The 26,976-nt window shown below is 41.3% G+C and overlaps 1 protein-coding gene across 2 annotated transcripts in view; it reads right to left on the reverse strand.

The window, feature by feature from the left end:
* Positions 1–26,976, reverse strand: part of LOC137616699 (spondin-1-like) — a 1,052,831-nt gene that overhangs the window by 19,712 nt on the left and 1,006,143 nt on the right. For both annotated transcript variants that reach the window (XM_068346694.1, XM_068346693.1), the window contains exons 13-16: positions 21,691–21,889; positions 6,322–6,489; positions 2,281–2,308; positions 520–640 (exon numbers count right to left, since the gene is read on the reverse strand). In XM_068346694.1, coding sequence (XP_068202795.1) covers positions 520–640; positions 2,281–2,308; positions 6,322–6,489; positions 21,691–21,889 — 516 coding nt within the window. The remainder of the gene's footprint in view (positions 1–519; positions 641–2,280; positions 2,309–6,321; positions 6,490–21,690; positions 21,890–26,976) is intronic.

The following is a 26,976-nucleotide window of genomic DNA, read 5'->3' on the forward strand; positions in this document are numbered from 1 at the left end:
CACAAGCTTCTAATTTTAGTACCTTACACACACACACACACACACACACACACACACACACACACACACACATATATACACACACACACATACACACACACATATATATATATATATACATACATACATACATACATACATATACATATACATATATATATATATATATATATATATATATATATATATATATATATATATATATAATAATAATAATAATAACAGTATATGAAATCATGTTTTGGTTATTATCATTAATAAAGTGACTTACAATAAATTCATATGGAACAATTCTTTATTCTATTTCCTGTATAAAATGTCTGGGTGGATTTGTGTTATTAGTTATCTTTTTCACTATTAAACTTCTACCCTGAACTTGTTTTTAACTTTTGTGGAGATGGTGGCTCCGTAACTATAGGTCAGGCAATATTTGCCCCAGTGATAATAGAGAAAGTACTAACGGCAACATTTTTAAATTTCAGATTAGCAGTGTGTTATTGGTAGCCATCCAACACTTACCTTTATCATTCTTATCTTTTCTCTTCTACCCCTGCCGCAAGTTGCTGAGCATGGAGACCATTCTGACCAATTTGTTACCATACAATCAATTTTTTCTCCAATAAGTGCACTGGGACCAAGTCTATAAACAAAAGATTATAGATTAGTACAAAACTAATGGGTAGAATGCAATTTCATATTTTTTCAAACATGTCTTATCTTAATGTTCATGCAAGTGTTGTCACTGTGTGAATATTAGTTTTGTTAATAACCAAATATGGCCAAACCTGACTGCATTAATATACATGACAAAAATTTATACCGATGGATTTTTTATGAATATTTCGACTCAATTTTTACACCCCTGGGTAGTTTAAAGAACTTTATCTGGTAAAATCCAGTTGATGGCTTGTTTACTGTGGTTCTGAGGCCTAAGAGAGAAGCATTTTGGAAATTTTTCAGTTATACTGTAATGGCATTACAGTATAACACTGACAGTGTGGCAATAGCATCAATTTTTAAAAAATCAGTTACTGGCTTAAGCCTAACTTGACACTGTATGTCTATTGCCATAGATATGAGCTATGACAGTGTTTCATAGCTGATGTCTATTAACATGCATGTAGTCCCCATGAATCATGTAGAAAATTACATGTTGGCATATATGGCAACAAAATGATTTAATCTAACAATTGGCAACCCCACATCCTGGCTCTTATCCAGACAAAGTTTATAAAGTACCATTAGCCATGAAACACAGCCAGCAAACTCTTACAATGATAGAGGTCTTTTCAAAAGAAGCTGAAAACCTTGATGTGACTGCATAATCAAGGTTTAGACAAGTCAAGGCAGGGGCTGTATTTATTAAGAACAGTTAATCACACTGATCTAATCAAACATTTGGGTGGGAGCTACATATAAAAAAAGAGTGGACTACCCTAATGGTGATATAGGAGCTAGGGAAACCTTGGTGAATTATATACATCTTGCTCAATTATGTCTTGCATACTGTAACAGAGGATTTATTAAAAGTCAGACTGGCTAATGAGAATATGAGACTTTCTGTTTAACGGTAACTTAGCAGTCCTCATTTCTGCCTAATGCTGAAGGGAAATAGCACAGCCCATAAAGTTCACAGTACAGCATGTATAACTCTACTTGAAGGGATTAATAGGTATAGAACTATATACAGTAGTATACTGTACTTTATTGTACAGTATATTACATAATGATCTTTATACAATATTACAGCATATATTTCGAAAGTGTATGCTCCTGAAATTCCTAAAACTAGACTAAAATCAATATCCATAACCCCTAGTGGTGAAATGAATAATACTTATTTATGTATTTGCTTGTCAGAAATCTGTGTTTATATGCTTTTAAAACACACGACAGTGCTAGCTGGAATTTTGTGCATTTGAATATTGATACTTTTCATAAATAAAGACAAGCCATTGACTGTAGGTAAAGATGTTCAAGAACGGAATGAAGAAAAGGAGAGTAAAGAGGCAAAGCAGAAAATAATCGACTCTCGATTGAAACAGTGGGTATTGTATACTGGCAACTGTTCTTCTTTCTTAACCACAGGTAATCAATGATTAGTGATTAAAGTATTAGTCATTCTGCTCTATTAGCAATAATATCTTGCAAAGTAATAGATTGTACAGTACTTTTAACAGAAAAATTACCCAACAGCTTGAAAATATCTCTGATATTAAAACTACAGTATTAACAACACTCAATTGAAATATTTGTAAGCAATACTTTTTGTATACTTACTCAATGTCGGGGATACTGCCTGGCTGGGCTGCAAATGTAAAAGACAGATTTAGTTGTGAGTGCTTATAAAAACAATGCATAAACTTTACAAATAAATGTAGTACAGTAGCTATTTCATACTGAATGCACTATATTAGTTTATCAAAAAAAATTTTGGAATATGCAAAACAAAAAATTCACAGTACAAATATGTTCTGATGAGTAATTTTTTAGAATGTTTCATTTTGATTCACAGAAAAATTTGAAAAAAAAAACTTTCTACACAAAAAAAAGGTATAGGAAGAGAAAAGTGGAATTTTGATTATAAAATGTTTTATTTCTTTACTCGCCTAATGTTCATATTGTTTCTCTCAAAACTTTGTTTATGTCAACGTTTAATCCCAAAGAACAAAAATTCTTTCCTTCTAATAAGCTTAGACCTCTACTGTATTACACATCAGTAATACCAGGCATGCCGTTAATTCTAATAGTCAGGCCTTCTCCATCATGGTCTCAATACTATACAATATTCTAAAAGTTTTATTCCAGATGTGACCAAGTTGTGGAATGATCTTCCTAATCAGGTACTTGAATTGGTAGAACTTCAAAAGTTAAAACTTGCCGCAAACAGTATTATGCTGAACAGGCTGACATGAGTCTTTTTTTTTTTAGTTTATGTATGAAATATCTGTTTTGATGTTACTGTTTTTAAAATATTTTATTTTAATTGTTCATTACTTCTTAAACTTGTTTACTTCCTTATTTCTTTCCTCACTGGGCTATTTTTACCTGTTGGAGCCCTTGGGCTTATAGCATCTTGCTTTTCCAACTAGGGTTGTAGCTTACCTGGTAGTAATAATAATAATAATAATAATAATAATAATAATAACTACTGCTCGGGTATGTCGTACCATCTTTGTCTTTCAGTCTAGAAGTTTAAACTACAGTATTCTCTATCCCCTTGACACCACTAGTCAGTAGTGAGGAAGGGGGGGGGGGGCATGTACTGAACATGAGGAGAGTAAAGAAATATCACATTTTACCAAAATTCAATTATTTCTATGAACTTCCCCTGATGTTCATATTGCTGACTCCCATACTCTGATGGAGGTGGGTCACCAGTTAAGTGGAAAAATAGGTCATTTATGATTTTTAAATAATAAACTTAATACTCTTAAGACTAATCTGCAGTCTAGTTCTTTATATAAAATGTCTCGACTAATGTTTGAAACTCGAATCTCCAAATTGTTTTCCTTAAATTTAATCTTATTACCAAATCACTTAATTATACAACTGTCCTGGCCCTAGTCTCTCAGTGGCACGAAGGCTCAGGATTATACCTGTTAACAGGAGGCTCCTCTTGGCCGAGTGGAGATCGCTGATGTGGGAGAGAACTCTCTAGGGAAGGATAACAGGAGTCGTCTCTGTGGCAATCAAGTGTTGGTTGAGTGTCCTGAGCTGGCGAGTGGCATCACGAGCTGACCTGTGAGAAGAGCGACTATCATACTTTGGCAAGTGACAATGCAGTCCTGGCGATTGGCACTTGCGGGCCGAAAGGTGACAAGGCAAAGCAGAGGATCTAGGAGAACGAGGAGGAGCTGGCGAACACCGAAGTACCGGTGAATGATGAGGAGCTGGCAAACACCAATGTACTGATGAACAAGGAGCTGGCAAACGGCGAGCAGGCCAGCGCTGAGAAGTCTGTGAATGGCCCGAGGATGAACGCCTGTGCACTGGCGAACGACGAGCAGCCAGAGAGTGACGAGCGACTGGCGATCGGCGAGTCTAAAGTCCAGAGAAGCCAGGAGTGGCAAGTACATGCTGGTTGATGGCGAGACAGCCGAGGACGATCTCAAGTTGGAGAGAGAAGAGGTAAAGAGTGATAGTCACGAGGTGACGAGTGACGATTCCTACATGAAGAATGACTACCGCGAGGCAACAAGGGACGGTCACAGGGTGATGAGTGACGAGCAGCTGGCAAATGACAAGACGCCAAAGGTGAATGTCTAGCGGGCGAGGGAGAAGATCGTTGGTCCACGAAGGAACAGAAGAGACGTCTCCTGAAAGAAGAAGGGGAAAGTCCAGAGAGTCGAGGACTACTCTCTCTGGGAGATCATTGGCGGCGGCGAAACTCCTCAGCAGAGGAGACATGCTCCGGAGGGAGAGGTGTCAGAGAAGAGGCACGATGGCATCTGAAGTTCTTTGGAACTTGGTGACCGATGTGGTAACGTCCCTGACTGGTGAATACCAGACAGGGTTTGAGTCCCGCTCAAACTCGTTAGTTTCTTTGTTCACTGCAACCTCACCATACTTGTGAGCTAAGGATGAGGGGTTTGGGGGAACCTATAGGTCTATCTGCTGAGTCATCGGCAGCCATTGCCTGGCCCTTCTTGGTCTATCTTGGGTGGAGAGGGTGATGTCACTGTCCCTTGCCCCTGTCATTCATGAGTGGCCTTTGAACCATTACAACCTTCAAAGAGGGTGTCTGGGGGAGGGACCTCACTCTCAGACGATATAGATGCCCACCCACAGGAGACACCTGCCTTGGACTTTGCTCCACCTCTGACGGAAGAGTTGGCTCAGCATGAGGGGGGAGCACAGTCTTCGGCAACGGCAACAGCAGAGGCAGCAGACAAAAGCGAGGGGTGGGACTCTTTGGAGGTCAAGGTAGAGAAGACACTCCGGGATCACGCTGCACCACTCGACGATGACAAGGGCACCACTTCAAAGAAAGCCGGTGTATGCTTCGTCCCGGCACCAAGTTTAAGGAGTTCTAGCAACGCCTCGGGGTACCGGTTATACCCAACGATGGCCAACGCTACAATACATCAGAGAAAGAGAAGGTTCCACTCGAGGGGAGGGGCAGAACTGCTTCTCTAGGGGAAACAGTCCTGTTCCTCGAACCTTTTAGTTGACCTGGTATTAGCTATTCTATGCTTCTACTAGATTGTTCACCGGTGGAGATTGATCAAACAGGAGCTTCGGGAAGAGATCAAGGAGTCAAGAAAGAAGAGAGGTTTCTTAGACTTCGAGGAAGACCCTGAAGGTGACGAATCTCTCTTGGACTTCTTGTGCCGGCACCCAAACCTCTCTCACTGAGAGGCAAACCCCTCCCGGCATTCTGGGCAGGTGCTGTCCTGATCACAATGCCGCCCTCGGCAGGACGGACACAACAAATGCGGATAAGTCTCAACAGAGTCCCGCAGGAACGGCCCTCAGGTCTCGGACAAGTCCACACAAGGATAGTTAAGGATGAAACACAAACACAGAAGAAAAGGTTCAATAACAATTAAGTCAACAATGGCAGGTAAAAAATGGATGAGGAGAGTGGCAACGTCCCTTCTCCACCGAGCCAAAAGCGCAAGTGGTTACTCAGCCCAGGTGTGTGAGTGAGTGGCGTAGTAGACTACTTGCCACCCCTGGCTAACTAGCAGGTTGGTGGTTAACCCTCGCTAAAATTCTTAAGGCTCATATTCAGCTTCGCTGATAGTAATATCCCCTATAAATAGCATATGGTTTGTATTAGTGCCAGAACAATTTTTTTTTTTTTTTAGTTTAGGTAAAAGATATAAACAATGTCGAGAGAGAGGGAATTTGAACATCTAAGGGTTGATAAAAATAATGTTTTCTGGTCCTTTACCCAGAATTCTTACCAGTGTACCAAAGGTAAAGCTTAGAATACTTAACAAAATACTGTTGATGTAAAAGGTCTGAGATACTCACAGCTCATTCAACTTTGGTGATTCAATAAATAATTATCAACTAAATTTTGATATTTGTAGTAAAAACTGGTAAATGCTGACAAGGAATTCTTATAAAGGACAGGGCTAAATAATTTACAACTGCATAAGATGAAGAGAACTTCAGAAAGCACAAACAAAGGAGAGTTAATAAAAAGCGACATTTTCAAGAAAGTAGCCATCCGGATTTGATATACAGCGTTTCCTATAAAATGCAATGAACAACTATCATTATCTTCACTACAAAAAGGTTAACACAATTAGAATGGGTATAAATAGAAAATCAATGAACTCTAATAAATTAGTTTTATAATTTACTTACCATTCATATCACACATTTGCATACACTCATCGTAGCTTTCAAAGTTGTTACGGTTACCCCTACAGCCTCCATATGCAAAATCTTTACAGGTTTGTGTTGCAGGATTGAAGTACCAGCGTATGAAATTCCCTCGGCAAGGGCCTCCTTCCCTTTCTTGCATACACACCTCTGTAGGATCAAATATAATAAATAATATAATCAAAATAGTTCCCTTTTACAAATACTTTTTCAGTGAGATTTTAATTTCAAACAATTTTTGCATTTCACTTTACAAATACTATTCTGATGCATTGATCATGGGTATATGATGATTAACCTAGTAAATAAAATAAAATGTTAAGAATAATAACCACAAATTATCAAAAACAATGCAGATAGTACAACAACCATGCAATACATAAAAACTAAGAAAAAAATAAAAAAATAAATAATGTACAGCATAGGTAGCAGAGTATCACGAAAAATTAACCGACCAAAATATTAGTGGTTAGTATTTCCAGTGCTCTAAGGAACACTCATCACCACAAAGTGCGGTTATAAAAAGTCTTAACAAGCCAACAAGTTTAAAGTTAGTAATATGCCATGAATGCAATCCCAGTTGCTGACTCTAGACGTGAATAATGATCAAATGAATTCCTCTCTAACCAACCAATTATTTGACTAAAGACTAACTGCAAACTCCTAATTACTTACTAATAATGAAAAATCTAAGAAAGCATTGGTCCCTTAAAGGTACTGTCATGATATCAACTCCTTTACAGTACTTCTTATTTGTGGACTTTCTTTAAAGACCATAAAAAGATTAAAAAAATATACTGTATATCATTATAAACCAACATGGAAATATACAGAAGGAATAAACTAAAATGATACAATTATAAATAAAACCACTAAGCAGTACTGTATCAACTTTAGGGGAATATTCTTAAAACAGGAGAATGCACAATCCTTACGGTGAAGCCCTTCGAGCGTTTTCATACACGTGCGTTGTTAAAATGATTTTAAGAAAATTCCCTTGTATCTTATATAAGGACTAAGGATTTTTCTTCCTCACTTTACACACTGCTAAACATTAGACAGGAAATAAGATAGGGAAGGAGCTCTGAAAACCATTGAGAGCTAATTTTGCATTCTTGCATAATACAAGCGAGAGTTTTCTTATACAGTAATATCAATACCAAATCTCTTCTGTACATCTGTTTTTCAAAGTCTACATAATATAATTCACAGAATATCAAGACAAATACTAATATAATAGTTCAACATGCAAATTTATAAAGCACTTTTTATTATTTTCCATCTCTGAGAGGGATGCATTAAAGCTCAAGAGGAATGTTATTTCTGATAGACCACCAAGTAACACAGCTAATGAACATGGAGCTTCAGGGTACACAAATTAAAGTACCTATAAACCGGTTGCTAACTTTAACCAGTTATCTATGATATATTCCCAGTAAGATGTGCCTAGTTTCTATCTTTATATTAGAAAAACAAAAATTCTTCTTTAGAGCAATTCACTTCACCCGCATTTACAATGCTTAGTAAGTTATTTATCACACAATTCTGTTCAAGGAAATGAAATAGAGATATCAAAATAAAATCTCTAGCACACTGACAAAAAGTCTTAAAATACACAACTAATTTAAATTAAGTCATAAAAAAGTGATATTTCAGAGTAACAGACTTAATTTCTTTACTTCTAATTACTGCACTAAATTCCAGTTGTACATTTGGGTGTTTTATCATCCTGTACTGTCTTTGGTTCTACTTTTACTTCCTCACTTCTTATGACACAAACATATAGAATACTGTATTATTTAGATTATTATTATTTATACTGTATTATTATTATTATCATTATTATAAGCTAAGCTACCACCCTAGTTGGAAAAGCAAGATACTATAAGCCCAAGGGCTCCAACATGAAAAAACAGCTCAGTACAGAAAGGAAACAAGGAAATGAATACATTACAAGTAATACAATCAAAATAAAATATTTCAAGAACAGCACAAACATTAAATTTGATGTTTCCTTTACTTATAAAAAAAAGAGAAAATAAGATAGAACAGTGTGCCCCAGTGTACCTTAGAGCAAGAGAACTTTAATCCAAGACAGTGGAAGGCCATGGTACAGAGGCAATGGCACTACCCAAGACTAGAGAACAATGGTTTGATTTTGGAGTGTCCTTCTAGAAGAGCTGCTTACCATGGCCAAAGTGTCTTCTACCAATGCCAAAAGGAAAGTACCCACTGAACAATTAGAGTGCAGTAGTTAACCTCCTGAGAGAAGATAAATTGTTTGGTAATTTCAGTGTTGTGAAGTGTACTAGGAAAGAGGAGAATGAGTAAAGAATAGGCCAGACTATTCTGTGCATGTGTCGGCAAAAATGAAATGAGTCGTAACCAGAGAGAGGGATCCAATGTAAAACTGTCTGGCCAGTCAAAGGACCCACCAACACTCAAGCATGAAATGAGCCGTAACCGGAGAGAGGGATCCAATGTAATACTGTCTGGCCAGTCAAAGGACCCACCAACACTCAAGCGGTAGTATCAACGGATGGCTGGTGTCCTGCCCTGAATGACCTTTAATCCAATGTATATTTTCTAAGAAGCCTAAATATGGGTTAACTAGTACAGTGCTATTTATTACAAGAGTGAGTTATTAGAAATTGTTATATTAACTATTGGTATTGAAGAACATTTATGAAATATGTTATTTTTATTAGTAAAATAAATTTTTGAATATACTTACCCGATAATCATGTAGCTGTCAACTCCGTTGCCCGACAGAATTCTATGGAGGGATACGCCAGCTATCACAATACTAGAAGGGGGTGTACTTACCAGCGCCACCTGTGGCCAGGTACTCAAGTACTTCTTGTTGACACCTCCTCAATTATTCCTCGGTCCACTGGTTCTCTCTGGGGAGGAAGGGAGGGTCGATTAAATCATGATTATCGGGTAAGTATATTCAAAAATTTATTTTACTAATAAAAATAACATTTTTCAATATTAAACTTACCCGATAATCATGTAGCTGATTCACACCCAGGGGGGTGGGTGAAAACCAGTGTACAAGATTAAAGGATAGCTAAGTATCCCATATTTCATATAACAGTTATCTCAAATAACAATGAAATAATAAGTACCTGGTAAGGAAGTCGAATTGAACCGTTACTCTGCCTCTTTTTTAAGTTCGTCTTCCTTACTGAGCGCAGCGTTCCTCTTGGAGGCTGAATCAACCCAAAGGTGCCAAAGTATATGGGGTTGCAACCCCTACTAAAGGACCTCTACAAAACCTCTAACCCAGGCGCTTCTCAAGAATGAATAGACCACCCGCCAAATCAAAAGGATGCGGAAGGCTTCTTAGCCTACCGTAACAACCATAAAAACAACAATAAAAGCATTCAAGAGAAAGGTTAAAAAAGGTTATGGGATTAAGGGAATGTAGTGGCTGAGCCCTCACCTACTACTGCACTCGCTGCTACGAATGGTCCCAGGGTGTAGCAGTTCTCGTAAAGAGACTGGACATCTTTCAGATAAAATGATGCAAACACTGACTTGCTCCTCCAATAGGTTGCATCCATTATGCTCTGCAGAGAACGGTTTTTATTAAAGGCCATCGAAGTAGCTACGGCTCTTACTTCGTGGGTCCTTACCTTCAGCAATGCAAGGTCTTCCTCCTTTAAGTGAGAGTGGGCTTCTCTAATCAGAAGCCTTATATAATATGAAACCCCATTCTTGGACATGGGCCTCGAAGGTTTCTTGATGGCACACCATAAGGCTTCTGACTGTCCTCGAAGAGGTTTAGACCTCTTAAGATAAAATTTGAGAGCTCTGACAGGGCAAAGAACTCTCTCTAGTTCGTTACCTACCATGTTGGAGAGGCTAGGTATTTCAAACGATCTAGGCCAAGGACGTGAAGGAAGTTCGTTCTTTGCTAGGAATCCAAGCTGAAAAGAACATGTTGCAGATTCGGTCGTGAAACCAATGTTCTTGCTGAAGGCATGAACCTCACTGACTCTCTTAGCTGTTGCAAGGCAGACGAGAAAGAGAGTCTTGAGGGTAAGGTCCTTGAAGGAAGCTGACTGGAGAGGTTCGAACCTAGGAGACATAAGGAACCTTAAGACTACGTCTAGGTTCCAGCCTGGAGTGGATAGACGACGCTCTTTAGACGTCTCAAAAGACTTAAGAATGTCTTGAAGGTCCTTGTTGGAAGAAAGGTCCAAACCTCTGTGGCGGAGAACTGAAGCCAACATACTCCTATATCCTTTAATCGTAGGGGCTGAAAGGGATCTCTCATTCCTAAGATGTAGAAGGAAGTCAGCTATTTGGGTCACAGAGGTATTGGTAGAGGATATTGAATTGGCTCTACACCAGCTTCGGAAGACCTCCCACTTAGACTGGTAGACTCTACGAGTGGAAACCCTTCTCGCTCTGGCAATCGCACTGGCTGCCTCCTTCGAAAAGCCTCTAGCTCTAGCGAATCTTTCGACAGTCTGAAGGCAGTCAGCCGAAGAGCGTGGAGGTTTGGGTGCAACCTGTCTACGTGAGGTTGACGTAGAAGGTCCACTCTTAGAGGTAGAGTCCTGGGGATGTCGACTAGCCATTGAAGTACCTCTGTGAACCATTCTCTTGCAGGCCAAAGGGGAGCAACCAGCGTCAGCCGTGTCCCTTCGTGCGAGAGGAATTTCTGCAGAACTTTGTTTATTATCTTGAACGGTGGGAATGCGTACAGGTCGAGATGGGACCAGTTCAGTAGAAAAGCATCCACATGAACTGCTGCAGGGTCTGGAACAGGGGAACAGTACAGCGGAAGTCTCTTGGTTATGGAGGTGGCAAACAGATCTATGGAAGGTTGACCCCACAAGGTCCAAAGTCTGTTGCACACACTCTTGTGGAGGGTCCATTCCGTGGGAATGACCTGATTCCTTCTGTTTAGGCGATCTGCTGAGACGTTCATATCGCCCTGAATGAACCTCGTGACCAGAGTGAGGTTTAGACCTCTTGACCAAATGAGGAGGTCCCTTGCGATCTCGTATAGGCTCCTCGAATGGGTCCCTCCTTGCTTGGAGATGTAAGCCAAGGCTGTGGTATTGTCTGAGTTCACCTCCACCACTTTGCCTAGCAGGAGGGACTTGAAGTTCAACAGGGCTAAATGAACTGCTAGTAGCTCCTTGCAGTTGATGTGGAGTAATCCCTGTTCTTCGTTCCACGTTCCCGAGCATTCCCGTCCGTTCAAGGTCGCACCCCAGCCCGAGTCCGATGCATCTGAGAAGAGATGAAGATTGGGGGTCTGAATAGCCAACGATAGACCCTCCCTGAGAAGGAGGTTGTGCTTCCACCACAGGAGAGTGGTCTTCATCTCTTGGGTGATTGGGATAGAGACTGCTTCGAGAGTCGAACCCTTGTCCCAATGAGCTGCAAGATGGAATTGAAGAGGGCGGAGGTGGAGTCTCCCTAGCTCGACGAACAGGGCCAGTGATGAAAGGGTCCCTGTGAGACTCATCCACTGTCTCACCGAGCAACTGCTCCTCTTCAGCATGCTCATGATGCACTCTAGGGCTTGGCTTATCCTGGGGGCCGAAGGAAAAGCCCGAAAAACCTGACTCCGAATCTCCATTCCCAGGTACACAATGGATTGGGAGGGAATGAGTTGAGACTTTTCTATGTTGACTAATAGACCCAGTTCTCTGATTAAGTCTAAAGTCCAATTGAGATTCTCCAGACAGCGACGACTCGTGGAGGCTCTCAACAGCCAGTCGTCCAAGTAGAGGGAGGCTCTGATGTCCGATAAGTGTAGGAATTTTGCTATATTCCTCATCAGATGAGTAAAAACCATAGGAGCTGTGCTTAGGCCAAAACACAGGGCTTGGAATTGGTAGACAACCTTTCCGAAAACGAATCTCAGGAAAGGTTGGGAGTCTGGATGAATAGGAACGTGAAAGTAGGCATCTTTCAAGTCCAACGAGACCATCCAGTCCTCCTGCCTGACCGCTGCTAAGACCGACTTCGTCGTCTCCATCGTGAACGTCTGCTTGGTGACATACGCGTTGAGCGCGCTGACGTCCAGCACCGGTCTCCAACCTCCTGTCTTCTTGGCCACAAGAAAGAGACGGTTGTAGAAGCCCGGGGATTGATGGTCCCGGACTATAACCACTGCCTTCTTCTGCACAAGTAGCGACACCTCCTGGTGCAATGCTAGCCTCTTGTCCTCTTCTTTGTAGTTGGGAGAGAGGTTGATAGGTGATGTGGTCAGAGGTGGTTTGAGGCAGAATGGAATCCTGTAACCGTTCCTCAGCCAACTGACAGACTGGGCGTCTGCACCTCTCTTCTCCCAGGCTCGCCAGAAGATCTTGAGCCTGGCTCCTACTGCTGTCTGGAGATGCGGAGAGTCAGTGTTTACCTTTAGATGTCCTGGAGCCTTTCCTGGACTTGCTCCTGAAAGAGTCTGGACGGGAGCTTCCTCGGCTGGGGGCTCTACCACGAAAGGGCGGTATGAACCTCGTCGCAGGGGTATCAGCCACTGGTGAGCGATAAGTCTTGGGGACTGAGGTAGTAACCTTAGACTTACGAGCCGATGAGGCTACAAGATCGTGTGTGTCCTTTTGTATCAGGGCAGCAGACAAGTCCTTAACCAGCTCTTCAGGGAAGAGGAACTTCGAGAGCGGAGCAAAAAGGAGTTGTGACCTTTGGCAAGGTGTAATGCTGGAGGAAAGGAAGGTACACAGCTGTTCCCTTTTCTTCAAAACCCCTGATACAAACATCGACGCAAGCTCACCAGATCCATCCCTAATGGCCTTATCCATGCAGGACATTAATAGCATGGCAGAATCCTTGTCCGCAGGAGAGGTCTTCTTGCTGAGGGCCCCCAGGCACCAGTCAAGAAAGTTGAACATCTCAAATGCTCTAAACAGTCCTTTCAGTAAGTGATCAAGGTCTGAGAAGGTCCAGCAAACCTTAGAGCGCCTCATTGCAGTTCTCCGAGGCGAGTCCACCAGACTTGAGAAGTCAGCCTGGGCAGAGGCAGGTACTCCCAAGCCTGGTGCTTCTCCTGTGGCATACCAAACGCTCGCTTTCGAAGTGAGCTTGGTCGGCGGGAACATGAAAGAAGTCTTGCCTAGGTGTTGCTTAGACTGCAGCCACTCCCCTAAGATCCTTAATGCTCTCTTAGAGGACCTTGCTAGGACTAGCTTAGTATAGGAGGACTTAGCTTGTTGTATGCCCAGCGAAAACTCAGATGGCGGAGAGCGGGGAATAGCAGAGACAAAGTGGTCTGGGTAAACCTCCCTAAGCAGAACCAAGACCTTACGAAAGTCAATAGACTGTGGAGAAGGCTTGGATTCATCCAAGTCTGATGAGGGATCCAGGTGTGCCTCCTCATCATCAGACGCCTCATCACCAGAGTGTAGCGAAGGTATCGGACAAGAATGCTGAACAGCAGAGTCAGAACGAGTAGGAACAATAGTAGTGGTTTCCTCTTCAAGTAACTGTTGAGGGAGAACCTGAGGCTCAGACTGCAAAGGCTGAATAGCAGACGAAGCAGAAGGAAGGCGCATGGGTGGAGGAGGCTGACTCCTAGCATGAGCGGTTGAACCCAAGGATTGCGCTTGCTGAGCGGTTGGTGGAAGCGGAGTAGCAAGTTCCTGTTCCTGTGGTGTGAGCGGAGCGTGATGAGGTTGAGGCTGCGCAGAACAAGGTAAATGTCTCGCAAGCTGAGGCTCCTGAGGCGCAAGGCCAAGGTGTAGTGGAGCTTGCCTTGTGGATGGTTGAGCTCGCTGCAGCGAGAGCTGAGGAGACTGACTCATGGACGGGAGAGGTTGTTGTACCTCAGCCAAGAGTTGCACCACTGGTGGAGCAGCAAAGGGAGGCGGAGGAAGAGAGGTATAATCCTCCTGATCCCATAGCAAAGGTTGCCTTAAAGAAGGCGGAGGCTGAACACCACTGGGAACAGCAAACTCAGACCGTGGCTCAACATCGTACGCCTGGCAGGCGGTACTGCGATCAGGCGGAGCAAGCGCAGGCGGAGGGAGTGTAGGCGGAGGCGGAGGAGCAACACTCTCAGCCCGACACTCACGCATCAAGTCCGAAAGCTGTGCTTGCATGGACTGTAGTAGAGTCCACTTAGGGTCGACAGTCGAGCTCTGTTGTGGCAGAACCTTACTCCTCTTGGGCGGAGTGCAGTCGACAGATGACTGCGGCGAGTCAGAGCTGAGCCAATGACTGCAACCTGGCTGAGCACTCGCGGACTGGACTCTGCGTTTAAGTGGTCTCGAGACCTGAGACCAACGTTTCTTCCCTGACAGATGATCAGCGGACGAGAAAAAGACGGGCTCAATCGTCTGCGGGTGGGAGTGACGGTCTTTGGAAGACACGCCCGCAACCACCGAGGAAACTTCTGTGCGCCTAACAAGGCCTGCCGAACCCTTATGCCCTTCGACATTGCTTCTCCCCTGGGCATGGGAGCTTGCAAGAGGTCCCGGACTGGGAGGACGACTGGCTCGCACAGAAGAATCCTCACGCACCACACTGGCACTGACACTAGCACTTGGCACTGCACTGACACTAGCACTCGTCACAGCACTGGCACTAACTCCACCCACTGCACTCTTGACCTTAAGTTCCTTAACTTCGGCCATCAGAGACTTATGGTCACTTACCACTGACTCTACTTTATCGCCTAAGGCCTGAATAGCACGCAAAACAACAGACATATCAGGCGGAGGGCAAACAGTAGGTTCGGGGGTAGCCACTACAGGGGTAGGAAAAGGTAGGGGATCATGAGGTGAGGAAAACAGTGAAGAGTGAGAAGAACTCCTCCTAACTCTACCTCTCTCTAACTTAGATGAATATTTTAAAAGACGGACAAATTCCAGTTCCGAAAGTCCGGCGCATTCCTCACATCGATTTTCTAACTGACAGGGCCTGTCCCTACAGTCAGAACAAGCGGTGTGAGGATCTACCGAGGCCTTCGGAATACGCCTATTGCAAGACCTACATCGTCTATGGGAGGGGGCTTGCGAAATGTCAGACATCTTGAATCCAAAGAGTTAGCCAAAGGGGTTTCCAAAATCAAGCAAAAGATCGTTAACCGTTAATCAGGACTATATAAAAGCTATCTAGCTAATATAAGAAGGTTTCCAGTAATGCGACAGCCGAAATCTGAGAGAATACTTCACCAATTAGCCGTGAACAAACTCGAAGATCATAAGCGTATCCCAGAACGTCTTGCCGGAAGCACGACAGAGGAATAATTGAGGAGGTGTCAACAAGAAGTACTTGAGTACCTGGCCACAGGTGGCGCTGGTAAGTACACCCCCTTCTAGTATTGTGATAGCTGGCGTATCCCTCCATAGAATTCTGTCGGGCAACGGAGTTGACAGCTACATGATTATCGGGTAAGTTTAATATTGAAAACTATTAAACGAATGTGTAGTTAATAAAGGTTAACCCTTTAATATTAGCCAAATACTATTAATCACTATACAATAAGATTTAAAAAAAAAAGTATAAAATATTGTTTGGCTTCAATCCCTGCTGATGAAAAGGTACTGTTACATATTAGAAAAAAAATAACAAATGCACAGCTTTTAAGAAGGAAGTCCTACAACTGCCTAAGTACCTTGAATGTTTGTGTTTATTGTGCTGTTGTATGTATTTGTTGAAGTAATAAATTGGACATTATAAAGATATTAAAAGGGTGAAAACACAATTAATATTGAGCATACTGTAGGCCTGGATAAGAAAACAGTGTTCACCACTATCATTTATAAAGACTAAATTAACCAAAGGTTCGGTCATTGAAAACTATTATAAACATGAAGAGTGGCATAATGTACCTGCAATATCCCTTTTAGTAGAAAGAAAAAAAAGTTAAATCAAGAGAAGCCAAAGTCTTTGAGGGATTGTGTAACAAAATACCCCGACAAAAAGACTTCATTTGCTGCAAGTCATGAATGGTTCAATAGGTTCAAACACTTCAATATGCAGAATATTAAATTTGAGGAGAAGCTCCTACTGCTGATATTGGTGCTGTAGAGGAATTTCCACAATCCCTAAAAAAAATAATTGATGAAAGGCTTTAAAAGACTCTCCATAAGTCTATTTTCTTGTGCAACTGAAGAAGAAACAAACCAAATAGGTTTCTTAAGTAAATTTGCCGTCAAGAATCAGACTTAAAATTTCAAGTCATACAGTTAAAGAAACATTATCAATGCCGAGATCCGAAAATTGAAGAGCCACGGTCCTCGAACTATTTACAATCACACTGAGTTTTGTTAGGATTCAACTTTGCACCATACACTAATTTTAGCTAGCTATCTATTAAGGGATTCAGCAATCATAGATCTCCATTCAGGAGATGGAATTGATGCAAAGAGTAGCATAATCTGCATATGCAACAAGCTAGTTTTCTAGGTCAAACCACATGTCATGTGTATATAGTATGAAAAGTAATGGGCCAAGAATATTACCCTGGGGAACACCAACAGATATTCCTATAATCACTATGGTGCCCATCAATAAAAACTCTTTGCAATTTTACTTCAAAATTCAATAATAATGCTAAGAAAAGGCCACCCCTCTCCCAACTATTTGAGTTTGAATAAGAGGGCCTCATGATTAACATTGTCAAAGGCAACACTAAAATCAAGGGCAATCATATTAACTTTCTGACTACTTTCAAGGGATTTCTGTATAGCATTGGACATTGCTAGAAGGGCATCATATGCTCCAAGGCCTTTACGAAAGCCAAATTGCAAACTAAGGAACAGATGATTACCTTCAGAAAACCTATTTTTAGAAGTTTTTCCAAATGTCCTTCAAAAACTTTAGATAATACGGGAGTTAAGAGAATTTGGCAGTAATCAGCAGTACTTGAGCTATCACAAACATTTACAAAATGGAGTAACATTACCAATTCTCCAACATGTGCTAAAAGAACATCATCTTTCTAACTTGCAGATAATAAGCTAATTTCAGAGATAAGAACTCTGCAGTCTTAATAAAAAATTGAAAAATACCTTGTTAATTTCAAGTTAGTTCTAAAGAATCTACTGAGAACAGGAAACAGGTTCAGAATCAAAGAATCTACTGGAGTTAATGTGGTCCTCACTGTACATTTGTATAATTGTCCCAGATGTAATTTGGGAACTTTTTGTCGGTTGCTCCAACCAACTCTTGATGAGGTACACTGACTTACATTGAGGTCAAGTCATCGAACTGGATGTATATTGAATAAAAAGTTTTCCTCTCTCCTTAAGCATGTAAGTTACCTATTGATTATTTCAGTCTCAAGATTTAAGCCCCATTAGCTCACACAGTAGCTATTCTCTATCTTCCTCGTGTCACTTTCCATTTCAAAACTCAAAACTTTTAAAGCACTAGCTATACTCGAGTCAGCCAAATAGGGCCTCTACTGTAGGGGAGGGCACCTGGTTTCAAACAAATTCCACACTTATGCTACTTTTCCACAGATCAACAGCTTGCCTTCTACTTCAACCCCCCCCCCCCCCCCAGAGAGAGAGAGAGAGAGAGAGAGAGAGAGGGAGAGAGAGAGAGGGGGGGAGCTGGTGATCTGGAAACATGGCAAGAGTTTGGGGAATCTGTTTAAAACCAGGTTCATTCTCCTATCAACCCTTTCTTGTTGCATTGAGTATACCTTTGTTCCTTTACATATTGCCTTACACATCTTTTAGTCAAAAGATTTTACCTTATTCAGTGAGTGGCTCCCTTCTTTTGCACTTTCGTGCTTTGTGAATTCTTTAAGCCTATTTCAGATTATTTCTATGAGCATATATTTTTTGTCTTTGTGTTTCTATAATTCATCATATTTTAATGGAGTTCTGATTCTTGCCTCCTACAATAAAAAAGTTCAAAAAGTAATTTTATTTTCACTAGCTATACAAACCAAAGTCCTTTAATAAGGGGCACGATTCTGGCAAAAGCTAGAAACAGCCAATGAAGAACTATCGAGGTTCTGGCAATCATCACCCAATTTCCACTGGTGGTATGGGTCTGACAACATTCAAGAGCCTTCATTTTGGTTGTTGTGCAAGCCTTTCTGCCGACATCCCTGCGGGTCAAGGTGTCTTTCTTCCTTCCAGATAAGGGGGCTTCTGGAGTGTCCTCTAAGGTGTTCACTTTCCTGATAAGTCCCAAGACCCTTAGGAAAAAAAGACTCTTCCTCAAGCTTGGTGGAAGTAGACTAAGAGTCTCACCTTAGCAGGACCCAGTGAATCAGTGACATGGAAAGTCTCTATGGTCTTGGGAGAGACAAGTCTTGCCCTCTTCAGAGATATCTGAATGGGAGACTCTACGGAGTTTCTTTGCAGATAACGCCTATTCATTTTTTCTTCTTTGAAGTGATGACCTCCTTCTTGACTTTTTGCCCCTGAAAAAGGGAGAGAGGTAATGGGAAATGTGATGTTTGGAGAGAGGGGGGTTCCATCTCAACTCCAGAATCTGGGTCTGGTCATGGCTGTGGTTATGGTGTTTCTTCTGCTGATTTTGACCCTCTCCAATAAATAATTTCTATAGGAGAGAGCTTATGTTCACCCCTAAACTTTGGGAGATCCTTTCCTGGCATTCAGAGGAACGACATGCAACTCTGATGGGCACTAGGCATGAAACTCCTCTCTTATCATTGATAGGAATGAGCAACTCTGATGAGCACTCAAGTTGGTGCTCCCTCTTATGATCTATAAAAACCCTTGGAAAAGAGAACTGACTGGTCCCCTGATTGAGCCATTTGCTTGTGGGTCAAGTTGTTCATAATTGAACAGTGTGTGTGCCCAAGGGTCGTGCACACGTGGCCGAGAGTTGCATGCTCCTGTAAGCTGGTCACAAGTGGACCCTCTTGTGCCTGAGGTTTGTGCTCTCTGAGATGGCGCAATGCCACTGGAATATAGATTTGGTGATAGCGTTCCTTAATCTTGCATGCCTCTGGGAAACTCTTAACAAGATCTCTCAGAACAGAAGCCCGAAGAGATACAGGAGCACACTTCGTTGGTTCAGAAACTAAACTCAAAACACTCAGCTGGGCAATAGCATGGGCTATACATCACTCCCAATGCTCAAGAGTGGCAAAGAGGGCAATTTTTTCTCATCCGATGCTCAGAGCTTCAGCTGGAGTAAGCTCAACAGCTGGGATTTCTAAAACTGAAGACTGGGGTTCACCCACAAGGGGGTGGTGTCTATGTTCCTCTAGGGAAAACAGGCAGATCTACTGACTTAAGAGCTAGTCTCCATCTTTCCCAACATTGAGGATGAACCCTAGGGAGAATAATCACACTTAGATCTCTTCTTCCTCCTCTGGGTGTGCAGGAGAGATGCTAATATTACACTGTTCTCTTCCTAAGGTTGTACAAGATTATCAATAAATGATAACACGGGTCCCAAACCTGCAAGCTTGGAGGCATAATACTCCCAGGCACTCGGAATAACGAAGTGCCATTATAACCTCACAATAACGGACTAATAAGGGGGAAGGTTTTACGGTACCGCTAATAGTCCGTTGTATGCCAAAAAGTTTCCCTATACAAAAAATCAAGCAAAATTACACCAAATTCTAACGAGGCATACCATCTATGCTAAACATGTGTGTAACATCAACACACACAGCTGAGATTATCCCACTTTTGTTTTTCACCTTAGGATGAAATAACTAAGAAAATGAAGTAATAGACTCAAGAAATGTAAAATGAAACTCACAAAAATAAAGATTACTTCAAACATGGGTCATAGAAAAGAAACTGAATACAACGCCAGAAAACACTAGCGAGTAATAATTAAGGCAGTAGCAGTAGTTCTCAGATATCTAAATCAAGAAAATCATAAAATAATGTATACAAGACTACTTTATTTGTAAATGAATAAGTAAATAAATATGAATATTGTGTTTTCCCGAGAACATAACCTTGGATCTACTTTTATTTGCTGTGACTTCGCGCTAAGTTTTTGCTCCATTTTCATATGCTTTTCTACACAAGATTTTCCCTTTTTGGATACTCCACTTCTAACCCACAGGATGCATAGCTTTATTCATTATTAAGAACAATCCATTCCAGGATTAAAAACATATAATATAGTGATTTCTTAAATTTCTGAGGACTCCATTATCATCTTCAAGGTGGGAAGAAGTCTATCAGATAGAAGTTACAATTTCTTTAAAAAACAACAGTCCTCTCAAGTCTATTATTTACTCCCAAAAGAAGAGACAAAAGACAGAAAGCATTAAGAAATTTGTGCTATTTATACCTTGCTGGGTAAAAAACACTTTTAAAGCTTCACAAGTTAAATTTATGAAAAACTGATTCAACAAAAGATTTCCAGGCAATCTATTTCATAAATAACAACAATAAACATCAATGTACAAAGTAAATCACTAAGTAAAAGGATTTTGCTTCAAAATAACAACACTAAACTAAATTTCTTCCTTCAAGAGATTTTTTTTCAACTGATGAAAGACGGTAAATTCTTTAGAGTAAAGCTCGCTCCTTCCCATTCTTTGTGTGTTTATCTTTGCCCTATATACTCTCTAACCATTCCTCCTCCTCCTATTTCTCTGTCTATCCTTTGAAGCTAACTTTCCTTCAGAGTGGGTATATTCAGCCGTCTTTTCTCGCCCAAGTTTACACCACACTTCGAACTGCATTTGGTCATGGATGCTCAAGTTAAGGCGCCTGAAGACGTTGCAATCCGCCACTGCAATCATCAAAGGGAGGGGGGGAAGGGAGAGGGAAAGGTATTCATCTTATTTTCCCATTACTAGTACATGAAGTAAAAAGACAAATCAGGCTATATTACTCTATATGGTATTGTATAAGGCATTGGGAATTCAAGAATCAGCATTGCACATAGTACGATATGTGAGCATTTGAGAGTCACACTTGTATACTTTCATCAACTTGGAGCCATAAAATGATAACAGGATTAGTGTTAATTGTGGGTGCAGGTAAGTGTAACATGACTGATAAGGGTAGAGAAAAGGACATTCATACTGAAATTTGATATAAAAGTATGGTACAGAAAAACTAGTGACTTAAGAGTTGGTGGATTAATACTTGATGCTATTCACAGTTAATGAATAAAATGTAAATAAGATTAACCTTGGTCATAATTATGAAAACCAAAATACACAGTAATAAACTGATGGCTCAAAAAGTAAAATCTAAGACCATGAGCAAATACTTAAATCCCTTTCATTCAAAACTAGACAATCTGAATTTTGAAGGCGAAAGAAATATTCACACTATTCAAAATTCCACACAAACGTGACCATCCAAGCCTCACCTTAACCTCCAACAAACTCCAAGACACAAATCAAATAACAGCCCACATCTGAGCATTTTGACATGCCATTACACCTACCCTCACGTTCTTCCGGATCAACAGTACAGTTCCTGCGTTCACCAAAACATGGCCTTTTATCCATTCTTTTAACATGGCAGATATCACGGCTTGCAGCGGGAACCAAGAAATGACGAGCCCTTGTTATTGCACCTTCACCACAAGTCACAGAACAGGGGGACCAATCAGTCCACTGCGTTACAGCACATTCAGGACGAATCTGGAAAGTAAATTTATTAATGCAATGAAGTGCATTTTTAATTTTTTGTTTTTTCACACAATTTATCCATCCCCTTTAAGACCCTCCTATCTTTCTACCTTCAGGAAATTTGAATTACCTGGTATACACCTCATATCAATCATTCTTTCCACAGGACCAAACCACCTCAAAATACTCTCATCATTTTGACTATGCTATTCTTTTTACCACTTCTGCATACAGTATCTCATTTCTTGCCTTGTCTATTCGTTTCACTTCATTTATACTAGGCAAATAGTTGATCTCAAAAGATTCAAATTTTTTTCTTTCATAGGCATCCAACATCCATTCTGTTCTACAAAGATGGCTTAACAATTATTTCAAATATTCCCATCTCAATTTCCATGGACAACTCTCAAAAGTCTTTTATAAACCTTTTACATGCATTCTACTACCTTTCTAGCTTTTCCTATTCTGTGACTACCCTCTTCTCTTTACTTGCCATCATCTATCATAATTACGACAAGATACTTACACGGTACTTATCGACAACTTTCATTATCTCTATCAACATTCACTACTCCAGCTTCCAGATTTCCTTTTACAGTACTGTACTCTAATTACTGTACCTTACTCTTGCTTGCATTTAATCTCTACTTTCTCCTCATGCAAAAACTTTCAAACTCTTATCAGCTTCTGCAGGTTCTCTACATTGTACCCAATCATTAAAGTAACATTTTAAAATGTCAACCATTTGAAATCCAATTCACAACTTTTTCATTCTTATCTCACAACTTCAAGCATACATTAACTCTCCTTTTTTTTAATCATTCCATTACTCTAAGCATGAAGATGTTGAACAGCAACAAAGACATTACACACCCTTGTATCAGACATATTTTCTCACCAAATCAATCAATCTTCTGCTTACATGCTTTTCTCCCATCATGAAACCTTTTATTGCTTTCAAGAACCTGCCTTCTAAAGCTTACATTCTCATTACTCTGCGTTGCCTCTTTATTCTTAAGCTTCTTCCTAGGTTCATGTAAGCCCCCAAAAAACATCTTCTTCCCTTTGCTTTTAAACTTCCCACATAACTTTCATATTGAACACTTGATGCACACATCCTTCTTCGCCTTATGCATTAAGTGTTAAAGAATAGTGAATTGGCACACCAGAGTGTTAAAATCACATTATATCTAAGAAAAAGCAGTATGTATGCAAAACACAAGATGAAGAGCTTTAGGATACCCTTTAAAAATCCTGGTAAATGAGGATAGGTGGAGACCTAGACCTGGTAGGAGTTAAGAAGACAGTACACTCAAAAGAGGATAGTGGAGATAACTAATTTCATGTCTAACCCTATTATGGGAAAATCTTGTACAGTATAAGAAATGTTATGATTGTGAATGACAAGAACCTTTGAGGATTCAGAGTTATGAAGAATTACATTTAAGGCAAAGATAGCAACAGGTAAAATGTTTAATTGCTAATAACCACCATGAATCCCACTGTGAATTAAAATTGTTCCGATTTGGAGCCTAATACTCTTCTGCTCATCTTTAACAGTAAAAAAAAATCTCTAATATTTATATTAACTTTTTTTCTGGCTTTCCTTTAAGCAACAAAAATTTATTTGTGTAAATTACATCTGTCCACCAAAAAAATAGTAAATGAAAGAGGAAAACCAAGTACGAACAAATCCCATTCTTAAAAACGAGAAACATGATATTTTAATTCTAAAATAAATTTTTGAATATACTTACCCGGTGAATATATAATAGCTGCAACTCTGTTGCTCGACAGACACATACATAAAAAACTCGCGAGCGATCGCTATGCAGGTTGCGGGTGTGCCCACCAGCGCCAACTGTCGGCCAGATACCACTCTCGGATGTAAACAAAACCTTCAATTTCTTCTCATCCCACTGCGTCTCTATTGGGGAGGAAGGGAGGGTCATTTAATTTATATATTCACCGGGTAAGTATATTCAAAAATTTATTTTATAATTAAAATATCATTTTTAAATATTTAACTTAGCCGGTGAATATATAATAGCTGATTCACACCCAAGGAGGTGGGTAGAGACCAGAGTTAATTATGTTTACAGCGTATAAGCTAAGAGTTTTTTCATTTTGGCAGTTATCAATATAACAAAACCAAAATAAATAGGTACCTGGTGAGGAAGTTGACTTAGACGATTACTCTGCCTTGTAAGTCTGTCTTCCTCACGGAGCCCAGCGATCCTCTTAGGATGCTGACAGACTCCCAGGAGCTGAAGTATCAAGGGCTGCAACCCATACAACAGGACCTCATCAAACCCCTAATCTGGGCGCTCTCAAGAAATGACTTTGACCACCCGCCAAATCAATCAGGATGCGAAAGGCTTCTTAGCGTTCCGAACAACCCATAAAACAATATTAAAAACATTTCAAGAGACAGATTAAAAGGATATTGGAATTAGGGAAGTGTAGTGGTAGAACCCTCACCCACTACTGCACTCGCTGCAACGAATGGACCCAGTGTGTAGCAGTCCTCGTAAAGAGTCTGGACATCTTTTAAGTAAAATGACGCGAACACTGACTTGTTTCTCCAAGAAGTCGCGTCCATAATACTTTGCAGAGATTTATTTTGCTTGAAGGCCACGGAGGTTGCTATATCTCTAACTTCGTGCGTCTTAACCTTAAGCAAACATCGGTCTTTCTCATTCAAGTGAGAATGAGCTTCTCGTAATAAAAAAAATCTGATAAAATATGACAAAGAATTCTTTGACATAGGCAATGAAGGTTTCTTAACTGAGCACCATAATGCCTCAGATTTCCCTCGTAATGACTTAGTACGAGCTAAATCGAACTTAAGAGCTCTAACAGGACATAATACTCTTTCCAGTTCGTTGCCTACGATCTCTGATAAGCAAGGAATATCAAAAGATTTAGGCCAAGGACGAGAAGGCAGTTCATTTTTGGCCAGGAAACCAAGTTGAAGTGAACAAGTGGCTTTTTTCTGTAGAAAAGCCGATGTTCTTACTGAAGGCATGAAGTTCACTGACCCTTTTAGCCGAAGCCAAGCACACTAGGAAAAGTGTCTTGAGGGTGAGATCCTTCAGGGAGGCTGAATGTAATGGCTCAAACCTGTCTGACATGAGGAACCTTAGGACCACGTCTAAGTTCCATCCAGGAGTTGCCAAACGACGTTCCTTAGAGGTCTCGAAAGACTTAAGGAGATCTTGGAGATCTTTATTGTTGAAAAGATCTAAGCCTCTATGTCGAAAGACCGAAGCCAACATGCTCCTGTAGCCCTTAATCGTGGGAGCTGAAAGGGAGCGAACCTTTCTCAGATGTAAAAGAAAATCTGCGATTTGGGCTACAGAGGTACTGGACGAGGACACAGATGCTGACTTGCACCAGTCTCGAAAGACTTCCCACTTCGACTGGTATACTCTAATGGTAGAAGCTCTCCTAGCTCTTGCAATCGCACTGACTGCCTCCTTCGAAAAACCTCTAGCTCTTGAGAGTCTTTCGATAGTGTGAAGGAAGTCAGACGAAGAGCGGGGAGGCTTTGATGGACATTCTTTACGTGGGGCTGACGTAACAGATCTACCCTTAGAGGAAGACTTCTTGGAAAGTCTACCAGCCATTGAAGTACCTCGGTGAACCACTCTCTCGCGGGCCAGAGGGTAGCAACCAACGTCAACCTTGTCCCTCCGTGAGAGGCGAACTTCTGCAGTACCTTGTTGACTATCTTGAATGGTGGGAATGCATATAAGTCCATAAAAGACCAATCCAGTAGAAACGCGTCTATGTAGATTGCTTCTGTATCTAGGACTGGAGAGCAAAAGATTGGTAACCTTTTGGTCAACGAGGAGGCAAAGAGGTCTATGGTTGGTTGACCCCAAGAAGCCCAAAGACTCTTGCCCACGTCCTTGTGGAGGGTCCATTCCGTGGGTATCACCTGACCCCTCCGACTGAGACAGTCTGCCAAGACGTTCAAGTCCCCCTGGATGAAACTCGTCAACAGGGAGATGCCTCGAATTCTAGACCATAAGAGAAGGTCCCTTGCGATCTCGAGCAGCGTGAAGGAGTGTGTGCCTCCTTGCTTGGAGATGTACGCCAAAGTTGTGGTGTTGTCTGAGTTGACCTCTACCACTTAGTTTCAAAGACGCTTCCTAATATCATCAAGGCCCAAACCCGACGCGTCTGAGGACAACACGTGGTTTGGGTTCTTGACTGCTAGGGATAGTCCCTCTCTCAGACTGATATTGCTGACCCACCATTTCAGGCATGCCTTTATTGGTTCGGAGACTGGGAATGATACCGTCTCTAATGTCTTGTCCTAGTTCCAGTGAGAGGCTAGATGGAACCGGAGAGGCAGAAGGGGTAGTCTCCCTAGTGAGACAAACTGCTCCAGGGATGAGAGAGTCCCTACGAGACTGTTCCAACTCCTGACTGAATAAACGTTTTCTTTTCAGCATTAGTTGGACTTCGAGCAGGGCTTGACTGCGAATCTCCATCCCCAAAAATAGAATAATCTGGGATGGGATCAGTTGGGACTTTTAGGTTGACCACAAGTCCCAACTCCCTGGCCAGACTCAACGTCCAATGTAGATCCTGCAGACAGTGAAGGCTGGACGATGCTCTGAGAAGCCAGTCGTCCAAGTACAGGGAGGCTCGGATCCCCGATAGCTCGAAACTGGTACCCCACATTCCTGTAAACAAACCTCAGAAACGGTTGGGAATCCGGGTGTATAGGAATGTGGAAGTATGCCTCCTGAAGGTCGAGAGAGACCATCCAGTCGCCTTCCATAAATGCTGTCAAGACAGCCTGGAAGACTTCATCGTGAAGTTTGTCTTGACAATGAACACATTGAGCGCACTTGCCTCTTACGTACTCCTGCAGTGAACATGGCTGCCAAATCATGGAGCCATCCCTGAGGGACTTGTTCCTGCAGAGAACGTGGTTGTCAGATCATTGGAGCCATCTCTGAAAGCCTTGTTTATGCATGACATAATTGTACAGCAAAACTTCAAAGGCTCGAAAACAGCTGTGAAGTTGACCTGTAAAATCTTGGAGCGTCTCATGGCCAGGCGCCAGGGAGAGTCTATGAGGT

This window comes from Palaemon carinicauda, chromosome 22, assembly GCF_036898095.1.
Source record: "Palaemon carinicauda isolate YSFRI2023 chromosome 22, ASM3689809v2, whole genome shotgun sequence".
Lineage (NCBI taxonomy): Eukaryota > Metazoa > Arthropoda > Malacostraca > Decapoda > Palaemonidae > Palaemon > Palaemon carinicauda.